The sequence below is a fragment of the Sminthopsis crassicaudata genome, chromosome 1 (genome assembly GCF_048593235.1).
Source record: "Sminthopsis crassicaudata isolate SCR6 chromosome 1, ASM4859323v1, whole genome shotgun sequence".
NCBI lineage: Eukaryota > Metazoa > Chordata > Mammalia > Dasyuromorphia > Dasyuridae > Sminthopsis > Sminthopsis crassicaudata.
Genome location: NC_133617.1, coordinates 521,193,605 through 521,206,583, shown reverse-complemented (window position 1 = coordinate 521,206,583; position 12,979 = coordinate 521,193,605). Strand labels below are relative to the sequence as shown.

At 30.3% G+C, this 12,979-nt stretch overlaps 1 protein-coding gene across 3 annotated transcripts in view; it reads left to right on the top strand.

The window, feature by feature from the left end:
- CNTNAP4 (contactin associated protein family member 4) overlaps positions 1–12,530 on the top strand; it is a 641,498-nt gene extending 628,968 nt beyond the window's left edge. For 2 of the 3 annotated variants that reach the window (XM_074281700.1, XM_074281702.1), the window contains 3 exons: positions 3,613–3,831; positions 4,173–4,244; positions 10,200–12,530. In XM_074281700.1, coding sequence (XP_074137801.1) covers positions 3,613–3,831; positions 4,173–4,244; positions 10,200–10,393 — 485 coding nt within the window. In that variant the 3' untranslated portion in view covers positions 10,394–12,530. The remainder of the gene's footprint in view (positions 1–3,612; positions 3,832–4,172; positions 4,245–10,199) is intronic. The other variant, XM_074281701.1, reaches the window with a different exon arrangement.
- The last annotated feature ends 449 nt before the right edge of the window (positions 12,531–12,979 follow it).

Sequence of the window (12,979 nt, the reverse complement as noted above, 5' to 3'; positions counted from 1 at the left end):
AACATTTTATTTCCTTATAGTCAATTATAATAGCTCAAGAAATTCTGTGGTTGTCATTTTGAGAGCCACAAAGATGAAGAATTAGAAGAGACCACAGAAACTATTTGTCCAAGCTTGTCAATTTCTAGATAGGAAAAAAAGTCAATTGACACAGACATTATTAGTATCAAGACAGGATTTGAATCTAGATCCTCGGACTCTAGACCTAGTATTCTTTCCATTTATCAAGATATTTCCCAAATATAATTTATTTGTTTTTAAAAGGGCAAATTTAAAAACAAAACCAAAAAAATCATACTTAACAGAAAATTGCGGTTGAGTAATTTTGTACCTTCTGTTTTGATTTTGTTTGACATATTTAAACATCTTCAGCTTAAAATATATCTTCTAGAAGAGAGTTAATCTGGTCTAGCAATAAATAGTAGTTTTTGACATTCTAGAAAAATAAAACACTTAGATATGAGAATACCATATTGGTCAGTAAATGGACTGACCCCATTTAAGCTTTATATACAAAATAAGATCTCTTTAAAGAAAAAATGAGTTCATATAATGAAAAACAGCATTATTTTAAGGTTTCTTGATGATCTGGACTTAGAAAAATAGTGAGGGCTACTTTTATCACCATAGTAATATAAAAGAATGCTTTTGAATAGTGGACAGAAACCTGATTTGAGGGTAGAAGAACCCCATTTCAATTCTTATCTCTGGCAAAGTGAACTTGGTCAAATTGCTTAATCTTTAGTGCCCCTCAGAAAATTCTCTAAGACATTAAACTTAAGAAAAGATGTTGATCCACTGTGACAGAGGGAGTTTTCTTACCAGCCCTTCTTGCACTTAGGAAATTATATACAGCTAGGTTGAGGAGGAGTTAAAGTACTCTGCTGGGAGTCAGAAAGATCTGAATTCAAATCTTATCTTAAAAACTTTCTGCATGTATAACTCTGTACAAGTCACTTAATGTATGTTTGCCTCAGTGTCCTCAGTTATGAAATCGAAATCATAATACTATCTGTATCCCTGAGTTGTTGTATGGCTCAATTGAGAGAATGTTTATAAAGCACTAATTGCGTATCTGATGGGTGTTTAATAAATGTTTCTTTACTTCTTTCATTGTTCCAGACCAAAAATACAAAGAAAAAATAGTAGGTCTTTTGTTCTAACTATAATTTAGCCAAGGAGGCAAAATTGTGTGTTTAAACACATAAGTTAATAAGAGACCTGTAGCTGTGGGTCTGAGTGGTGAGGAAGGAGTAACTCCACTTTATATTCAGAGATGAAATGTTGACCCATTATCAGAGAATTTCAAAGTCTGCCCCAAATATCCTCTACTGAATCACATTTATTTTTCTTCTATCTGGGTATGGGATATGATTTTGTGTGAGTAACAACAAATGTGCAATCAAATTGTCTGGGGAAATTTTCAAAATACCTTTAATCTTATAGCATAAACTTTGAGTGAATTAATAATTAATGATTTCTATAAAAAATTTGAGGGGTAGCTTGATGGTACAGTGAATAGAGCACTGGTCTTGAAGTCAGGAGGACCTGAGTCCTCCAAATGCAAATTTGCAAATGCAAATTCAAATACTTATATGATCCTGGAAAAGTTACTTAACTCCATTTGTGGAAAGAAAGAAGGAAGGAAGGAAGGAAGGAAGGAAAGAAGGAAGGAAGGAACTTGTGATTTGAAATATGTCAGTTCTCCTTCCACTTAGACCACAATCTCTTTTGAATAAGAGATAGTGTTTAAGATTTGCCATTAAAAACACACAAACAAAAACACATAGACCTTATACTATTTCCTGATGAGACATTGCAAATCTACCTAGGTTTGTCTTGCTATGAAAGGTATATAGTCCAGCTTCAGATATTGACTTGAAACTTTTTTAACTTTATAAGAATTTTCAGAACTTGCACTGGGTTTAAATCCTTTCTCCAACAATTACTAACTTCATAAATTATGACTGTTACTTAATCTCACTGAACCTCTGCTCCTTCAGCAGTAAAATGGGGATAAGCAAATTCTTCATCTGTACTTTACTGCAACATATAATAGTTTCTTCTTAGGGTTGTTTTTAGGATTAAAATGAAATGTATGTAAAAGTATCATATAAGCTTTCAAGATGACATAAACCAGAAATAATTATTTGACTTGTGAGAGTCAGTCAAAACAAAAGTTAATTAAGGACCAGTTAAAAATATATTCTGGACTACTTTATTTCAAAAAGTCTTTAAATACTATCTCTATGATGTTAACTCTCATATTTACATTTTTTCCTTTAGTTAAAGTTTTCTTTTGTCTTCTTATTTCATTTATACTGAAAATAACTGATTCAATTCAATCTATTTTCTTGATCTTTAGTTACTGGATAAGGATTTCCCATTTAGAAAGTATTATCAATAAAAAGCTATTATAAAAAATTAAAAATGCTATCTGGGGAGGGGAAAAGAGAAAATATTTGGAGCACGGGTATTGTAGGGGTGAATGTTGAAAACTTTCTTTGCATATATTTGGAAAAATAAAAAGAAATCATTGTAGAGAGTATGGTACAATCTTGTCCAACTTTTCATGACTCCATTTGAAGTTTTCTTGTCAAAGATATTGAAGTGCTTTGCCATTTCCTTCTCCATTTTATTTTAGAAATAAGGAACAGAGGCAAATGAGTAAAATGTTTTGGTGAAAGTCACTCAGCAAGTAAGAATCTGTGGTCATACTTGAACTCAGGAAGATAAGTATTCCTGATTGATTTCATTGTGCTGCCTTGGTATTTAGAGTACTAATGACTCAATGGATGTTGATGGGGACAGGGTAGACTGTCTCTGTTATTTTCTCTGATCATGTTAGAAGGGATTCAAATAAATGACCCTTTTACTTAAGCCCTGTGTTAGATTTCTTTATATATATTACATTTCTAATTAATATATACAGAAGATAGTGGGAGAGAGGAAGGAAGGACTACTCAAACATTTTCATATGGCTAACTTGATTTCCATTTTCTGCAATTTAAATTTATTTCAACTGATTTCCAGAAGAAACAAAACAACTGGTCATTATTATTGGAATACTTATTTTTTCTTCATATGAAGACAATGAAGTCATTTCAATTTTTTCTAAATGTATTCCTTACTAATTAATCTTGTGTTCTGGTCTTTTAAAATTAAAAATGATTTAACTAATTTCAATTCTGGAAGGATATATTAAGTTCCTCTGATATTCAAAAGCACAGTGCTAGATGTTAAGGATTCAAAAACAAAAAACAAAAAAAAATTAAAAGTTTTAACCTTAAATTGATTTTATTTCTAGAAAACAAAAATATTTTTGTGAAAATGCTATGGAGTATTAACAAGAAATCATGGTCACTTCAATTATATCCTACTTTAATTAATTAGTCTTTTCTGAATACTTTTCAACATGACAAAAATTATAAATCCCTTCCTTCCTGAATATATGCAGATATAATATTTTATGTACAATATGCAATTCAAAGTAGATAAAGCTGTGATTAAGTTTTCAATGGACATTTCTTCTAACATATACTTTTTACATATTTTGGGAATGGTCCCCAATCTTGCACTGGAATTATGTATTCTGTTTCTTTTGATTAACAGAAAATAATGATGTCGACCAAGAGACAATGAAAGCCAACTCACAGGGGTTCATTGGATGTCTCTCTTCTGTGCAGTTTAACCACATTGCTCCTTTGAAGGCTGCATTACATCACACAAGTTCAGCTCCAGTCACTATTAAAGGGCATGTAGCTGAATCAAACTGTGGCACTTTAACTGGAGCTGAGTCAACACTAAGTGAAACAACACATTCATTTGCAGGTAGCATATTACTTTCTTTTTATCTATTTCCTGATATGTTTTGCCTATTGAGTATGCAACTCTCCTCTCATTGCCATTACTTTACCTTGGATGAAACCTTGGGGTAGTTTTCTATATATGTTCCATTTGGCCTGTTCAGCTTTGCTTTCTGACCTTCTTTTCTATGTTTTAGTTTCTTAGTCATTTGAAACTATTTCACTGAACTGTTGTAAATGTCTGCACCACAGAGATTCATACTCTGTGATATATCCAGATGTTCTGCTCTTGTTTCAAACATGTGTAAATTATTTAAAAACCCTACTTTCTACTTGTTTCTGTCACTGTCCTTTTTTCTGCTACAGATCATTCTGGACCAATAGATGAGGGAGAGCCCTTAGCTAATGCAATCAGAAGTGACTCTGCAATAATTGGAGGTAATAGGGACTATGGTAGTAGCTTCCTTAAAACTTTTTATTAATAATTATTGCTATTTGATTTTTGGTTAAATTAGTGAGAATGCATCATACAAGAAACAAATGCAAAGAACTGTAATTTTATTTTAAAAGCTGCAGGCACTTGGAAGGATCATTAACAGACTAGTTTTCCTATTTACCATTTTTCTAATATCTTCTTGACATCAACTTCTCTAGAAGTAGTTGGTCTAAGTAGTTGAAAAATCCACTGAAGCATAAAATTATAGCAATAGTTGCAGAGCCATCTAATGCAAGCATCACAATATGGAAATGGACACCAGGTGCTCTAGGCAGAGCATATGCTTAAGGAAAAAGCATTTAAATGGTTTCCTGGACATAAGGCTGCTTTTATAAGAGGGTTATGTTAAGTGTAATGGAATCTGTGATAAAATTGCTATTTAAAGCACATATTTTGTGCTGCCTTAATACTTAAGAAAATAGGAATTTGCATGTGTTAGAGACTTTCCCCAAAGAAAGCATCTTTTGCTTGGATTTCAAATTGAGAAAGCAATAAGATCTATATTTTTTCCTAGCAATAGGAATAATGTGCTCTCTGAGGTCTAATTATCATATCAAAAAGTGATTCAAAACAGCACATGTTTACATTCTCTCTTGCTAGAGAGGCAGCATGGTATAGTTTTCAACACAACAGATATGGGAGTCTGAAAATATGCACTATGGTTCTTTTGCTTTTGCCATTTGAGTATCCCACACTTATTTGAAGATAGCTTTTCTCCAAAGAAAGAAGAAAATTATTCAAACATTGATGCCCTGTGCATTTTTCTTAGAACATTGGAATTTCCATTTAGGAATATAAAATAAGGGTAAAAAATGAGTTAAAAACAAATAATTAACCTCTCCTTATTTCTACAAAAAAACACACTATTTTCATTTGGAACCAATTGACAGGGTAAATTTTTAAAGGGATTGGTTCATTTATTATTATTTTATTTTAAGAATCAAAACTTGAGACTGTTGTGCACAATATTTCTTAATTAGGAATCCTTTTCTGTGTTTAAAGAGCATATGTGACAAGTACACAGAAAAGTCGGTGACAAAGCATAAGGTTAGATCAGGCCCAGAAATCTGATAAAGTGGAAAGATGGCTGTGTTTTAAATCAAGGGACTGAGGCTTGCTTGTTCTGTCACTTATTACTTTAAATGCAATCCATTCAAATATATAGGGCTAGCCCTTTTTGAAATAGTGAAGTCTTCAGAAAACTGCAGCGACATATATATTATTTTCCTAGGCAAGTCACTGACCGTGCTTGTGCCTTGGTAAAATGAGGAGGTTGGACTAGATGTTCTTAAAATGTCCTTTTCTATTTCTAAATAAAGGAACCAGTGCAGACCATTGCACGCCTCACAGAGAAATGAATAGATACAATTGAATCTTTCAAATAATTTATAAAGTTCAAAGTAGAAAAGAAAAAGATTAGAACTAACTTTCATGTATAAGAATGAGTAATACTTTAGAATTCTTTTTGGAGTGGCTAGAAAGATTAAACTGAGTTTTGAAAGACTACAGATAGAGAATAGCAGAAATAGAGATTTTCTTTTTGGACTGTATGACATTTCCTTTTTGTTGTTGTACCAGAATAGATTCTAATTAAATTAAAATTATCCTTCCCCACCAAGAAACATGTTATGTGTCTGTGTTCACACACATGCATATTTTATACATGCAAATGTATATTTATATACATACATGTATACATGTACAAACCTACACATAGTTTTTAAAAGTTATGGTATATCTATTTTATATACATATGTATTAAATTTTTTGATGGAAAGTATATTTGTAATTTAATTGATATAGATATATACATATATATATATACCAACATAATATATATTGTTTATATAAACATAAAATGTAAAGTATAATACATATATTACAGAATATGTTTTATATTATATATTAAACATATATAGTTGGCCTTAAAATCTTAACACAGATTTGCTTTCATATATACATATGTTTGTGTATACACATACACATTTATACCAATTAAATTAAAATTACCTTTCCTCCTAAGAAACTTGTGCAAGAGATATAAAAAGTATATGCATATATATTTATATATACAATATTTCTTTCATATATGTGAAAGATCACTCACTTGGGCTCATTCTTAACATTTTCACAGAAACAGATTTACTGGCCTAAAGTAATTCTGTAATTCACTCTAAAATATGGTAGATAGGCATGGTTAAAAAAAACCATGTGGAGCTAGGGTAGGGTGGCAGAACATTAAAAATTTGAAAGACATACTGTCAACACAGAGTACGAATGGTTTGCTTCAAGGCTATCTTATTTAGTAGATATTCTAATCATTGACACATTATTCATATATTAAGTCTAGGATTAAATAGTCTTTTGTTCCTGAATTATTCATATAAATGTTCATTCCAGTTTACTATCCTCTATCCATTCAATTTGCTATTGGCCATGGAGTAATTGCTTCTGAAATTCCTACAACCATAGTTTAATTTTTAAAATTTGTAATTATCAGTTTGAAGTTAATCATAACACTGAAACTTGAGCTAGATAAGCTATTTGTTAAAGGTAAATTAATTCATTACCTTTTTAAATTTTATATCCAGTATTTTGAGTATACTTGAATCTATGAATGTCTTTCCACACTGACTCAGTGCAATTTCCAATTTTCATCTATTGCTATGGAACAGTTCCTACTTAGAATACTCCAGTTGCTTCAAGGACAACAAAGAAAATATCTCCTGAGGGAAGGTGCATAATATAAATAATGAAGTGTTGAGGTAGAAAGAGTGCTGGCTCTGGTGACTTTGAATTTGCATTTAAATATTGAATCTGACACCTCCTACTTGTATGATCTTAGGCAATACATTTAAATTTCCTATACCTCAGTTTCCTCATTTGCAAAATGAGTTGGATTAGAATGGCTTCTGAGATCCTTCCTTTCTCTTTGACCCTATAATGTTCATTTCCTATTAACTATCATACCAGTAAGTGCTGAAATACTCAGTTTTGTTAGGCAATAAGAAAATGAAAATCATAGTTTTAAAATTCATAGAAAAATAATAGAATTAAAACTAGAAGCAATTTTAGAGATCATCTAATATAATCCCTTCATTTTACAAATTAGGAAACTAAGATCAAAAAGCTCAAGATCCCATAAATAGCAAATATTACAGCAGGATTTAAACCCAAATCCTCCAACTTCAAACCCTATACTATTTTCTCTGCTTTATGACAAATAAGCCACAATACAGCCCCTTCCCTTTAGTTAACAACTAAGTTGATTATGAATGAATAATGCTTGATATCAGATATTATTTAAATATTCAGCAAAGTTTATAGTGAAGAGTGCTTTATGATTCTGTTTTTTTTATTGTTTGTTTTACAAAATTCTTGAGACTCTAGAATTCTTAATGTAAGAAATGAGTTTAACTTCATGTTTAAATCCCTTAAGATTTTATTGAATATCTCAGAAGATTCTTGATCCATAATGATTTTAATGAGCTAAGAAAATCATTTTTATATATATGCATATATATACACAACATGCAATTAAAACAAGCGTATATATAGATATATATATAGAGATAAATATATCTATATATGTACATATGTATGTATATGCATAATATTATCAACCAGGACCTGATTTAAAAAGATATTGTTTATATTCAAGTCCTAAATTATCTTTACAGTTTTCTTCTAATTGGAAAATAGCCTCCAGTAGAGAAAAGTGCTTATAAAGGAAAATCTGAGATAGATGTATTAACCTAATTTTTTTTTCTCTAAGATTAAGTAAGTATACAATGCACTAAGATATTTTATAATTTTAGCTCCTTTAATTGATTTAGATTAATTATTGTTGAAATAATTTATAAACAATTAACTTGAATTTTCTATCTCTGCAAAATATTCTTATGCCAATTGTCTCATGCCAATTCCAATAAATGTTTTGCTGGGTCTCTAGGAATCTGAAAATGGACTACCACCAGAATTAAAAATGAAATCAAAAGTTTGCATAAACAGAATAAATATGACTTCATTTGTAGAGTACTTTATATTATAAAATATATTTTCCTAACAACAAATCAGTGAGGTAGATTGGAGTCTTTAATTTTTCTTATTTATTCATCTCTTTAGAACAGTGTCCCACTAAAGTAGGTAGTACATGTGCTTTCTTCATTTAAAAGAAAAAGAAACAGGGGGTTAGAGAGCTTAAATAATTTCCTAAAGTTTAACAATAAATAAGATTTGAAGAGTGGATTCAAAAGTTTCCTAAATCCAAGTTAATCACTTTCCAGACCACTCTTCTACCTTATAACTACAACCAAATTGTGAGCTTCTCTGTTGAATCCTTCCTTGACTGATTTGACTGACAAAATCAAAGGTTTTAATTTTTTTTTTGTTATGGACTCTTTTGACAATCAGATGAAGCCTATAGAACCCTTCTCAAAATGATTTTAAAGGCATAAAATAAAATGCATATGAAACAAAGGAAATCAACTATATTAAAATATAGTGGGTTTTTGTTTGTTTGTTTTTAAAGCTCCCCAGACTTCAAGTTAAACAGAACTGATCTAAATGCACTGACTGATACAATACTGATACTGCCACTCAAATCATACTTGTCACAACTCATACATTTCAACCTATTTCAGTCAATTACTTTTAGTTTTTTATATTTAAATTTGAATTGATGATGTAGAACAATAAGAATTCACAGATATACATCACTTTAAAATGTTCATAAAATAAAAATGAGAGAAAATATGTACTGAAAATTTAATTTTATTTAAAATATCTATTCATTCAAATGATTTCCTTAAAAAAACTAGAATTATTTCAAAATCTAGATAGCTATTTGCATTTAATAGAAGCATGCATTACAAATGCCAAATTTTTCTATCACTACTAAATTAGATTTAATAGAGAAGTCAACTTTGCCTTATCTTAATATGACAAATCACAGGGAATGAATCAGCAATTCATAAGTCCAAATTGGACCAGTCAAAATTTTGATGAATACTGTTGTTTATCAATGATCAGGACCACTCTGCAAAAATTTCCAGAACCCAGAAAGATTAGTTTTTGCTTCCTATATGAATACATAAACACATACAGATAAACATACACATATATATATATTTATGTAAGTATTTATATGTATTAATTTCACTATAGAAAGTGAATTATTTCTAAACTTACCATACAATGCATTATGTGTAATCAATGGGGCAGTGACAGCTAAAGTATTTTAATTTGTTTCCTTTTCTTTTTTCTTTGCTAAAAAAACAATTTGAAAAGATTTGAGATATTCCCTAGCTGGATATTCTCAGTATCTTCATCTCTATAGATGGTTTTTAAATGTATATAAATATCTATAATCTGTTTGATATTAGGATTTATCTTTTCTTCAATAGATATATTCATCAGCCTCTCATCATCAAGGCACTTCAAAATAATACTGTTAAAACTTGCACTCATTCTAATATCATAAGAAGTATTTTTATATTATTAAATATTTCAAAATGTATATTTTTTACCCTTTTAAACATTCCAGTATTATGTTCATACAGTGATGTGGACATGAAGGCCTTTGAGGAAATCTAAATACATTCAATTGGATTCTTACAAGTTTAGATTAAACCCATAAAATAAGAATGTGACATAGAATTTGATGGGGCCCAGAAGCAATATAAAATTTATGATACTACTTGTTTTATGATGTTAGAAATATATGGAATTCCAAACTTTCAAAAATAGATGATTGGCTTTTGTAGTAATTTAGGAATTTTATTATCTCTTCCTAGCCAATGAAGTCACAGGGTACTTTCTATTCATTTACTTGTTTTGGAAAAAAGATATTATTTTGAGACTGACTCCAAGTATTGTTTTTTTCTTTCCCTCATTAGGTGTGATAGCAGTTGTGATATTTATCTTGCTTTGCATCACTGCCATTGCAGTACGGATTTATCAACAGAAAAGCTTATATAAAAAAAATGAGACAAAGAGGGCAGAAAATGAAGACTGTACTGAGACTGCCCTGAAAAGTGAGCTCACCATGCAAAATAGAGTTAATGAAAATCAGAAAGAATATTTCTTTTGATTGGAATTTGATTTAACTTAATACTATGATAGTTTGACTTTCTTGCTAAGCCAGGGGCTCTCAATGGACAAAAAAGAAAAATAAAATAAAATAAGCTCTTGCACTCAAACTTAATGCAGTGGATTTGCAGAACTCTTTTACTGCATATGTTTCAGTCTCAGTGATTGCTCTAGGAGGCCTCTTTCAATGACATATATTCCTTAGCTATCATAAATGCATTTTATGTATCAGTGATTAGATATTGTAAACAATTTCATTGTTGGTAGTTTCTGACCGTTCTGATGTGTTCCTCTACACCTGAAGTTTAACATGTATAATGCATATGGGTTTTAAATGGGAGAATTGCTATGAACCTGTTGCCCTATCCTCTTTTAAAATGAAATTCAGGAGTTTTGTTCAAGGACAAAATTTAAAGTTAAACAATGATGTTTTCCGTAAAATGAATTTTTCTTTTTTGACTATGCTCCCTTTAGTTATCCTTTATGTATGAAAAATGGGAAAAGGTAATTGACTAGTGTGAGCACCTCATTGTGAATGATAACAAAGTGACCAGGAACTCTGTTGGTTATCCCTATAACATCATCAATATTATGCATTATTAGATTGAATATATATTTTTGTTTTTGTTTGCTGGTTTGTTTTATTGAGATGGGATAAAAATCAATGTTGGATGTCAAATAGGTGTAGCCAAAATGTTCAAAAATGAGTTCTTGATACATGAGGTTGGTTTTTCTTTTTAGTAATTTGTTATCTCAGTTTAGAGATGGCAGCCTGTAATTATTGACTGCTATTAAATACATGTAGACTGTATAATTTTTACCCTACATTGATTGCCTGATCCATATACTTCTTAGTTCTCTGCAAACTTATTCTCTGTCTCCACCTGTACTTAATGGAAATATAATCACAAATATTTTCCTCATGCATACAAAGTGACCATATTGATGGACTTTTCCTAAAGTTTATTATATTCCTGCTATTATTTTAGCCCATAATTGAATTCTAAAAATGGGCCTGTCATACATTACTTTATTAATGCAAATCTCCAATTCCATTTCTGAATGCTATTTTGTTTCCAATCATATGTTGCCTATGTATTAGATATTCTCTCATTCTTCACAATATTTCATTACTTTGACATTTCTTGGAACAAAAGATATAATGGCACAGCTAATCCTATTTTTAAAAAAAATTATTGCAAGGGAGAAAGCATATTCTTATACTATCTTCCATAAATTCACTTATCTAGACCATCTCTATGTATGACTACAATGATTCCCAGTTTTTGTTGAAATACAACATGAATTATTACTGAATACATTTTCATCATGATATGTAAAATATATGAGGCAAAAATTTTAAGTGTAGTGTTCTGGGGATAGTTCCATAGTAAACAGGCAAAGATAATTAGAAAGTTGCATGCTACCATCCTTTGGATTTCAAAAGCCACTTAAGAAGAGGTGCTATACTATCTTACTCTCTTTGTGCCTGCCGAGTAGATCTTTAATTTCTTCACACCAGGACAAGTTGGAAACATATTTCCATTCCAATGAACTCTTTTAAAAAGTTATTTTTTCCCAGATAGAATAAAAACAAAACCTATTTTTATTGTTGTCTTTTTCAGATGTGACTTGATTTCTTTCATTGCATTGTGTTTATATTGATGTTGCTTTGAAAGTATGTAAAACAACAATAACAACTAAGGATTCTAATTAATGTGGTAATTTTAAAATGAAAGAAAAAGAGAAATGTCATTATGAAGGATAGATGTAGTTTCCTCCAAAGCTTTGTGCTGGTTAGGAAAGGAATTTACAAAGTAAATATACATTTTGTCAGTGACATAGATGTCTATAAATGTTATAATATCACTGTATCATTAGCAGGGAGCAAATGCTAATTTTATCCCATAGAAGCATTAACTGGATTAGGAATTGAAGTTTTAAACAGGTTCATATTTGAAGAAGCAGCATAGACCTTTGTTGGCTGTGTTCCTAGAGGGACAACAAAGTGGTGGCACCAAAGTGCATTGAAGCATAACATACCATCCAGTTGTCCCTTCATTGGCCTTCCTTTCCCAATTTGTAACCTTTCTCCTCTTGTCTGTTAATAATAATAAAAAAGCATTTTTGAAATAAAATGAGGTAATATTTTTAAAAGTTGTATAAATGTTTTAAATTGGGGAAATATATACTAATTTTTTTCTAAAACAGTAAAACTTGTAGATGTGCGCTTTCTGTACTGGTGAGTGTATTTCTTTATAAGCTTTGATATACTTTGGGCTATTATGGTTAGTTGATTAATGCTGAAGTTACAATGGTAAGTACTTTTTAAGCAAATAAAAACTGCAAGAAAACTACATTTTTACTATGACTCTGTATAAAGAGAACCTATAGGAAAGATCCTATGGATAATAGTGATTTATATATTCTCCAATTAGATTTTTTTTTCAGAAAACATTTTATTGACTCAACCAATAAGTATTATTTGATTCACAAATATGCTGAACTCTAGACTAGGCTTTCATTTATTTATTTTTTAATCTTCACAGACTTTTATTGGAGTACATTTCAAACATGCAGGACCTAA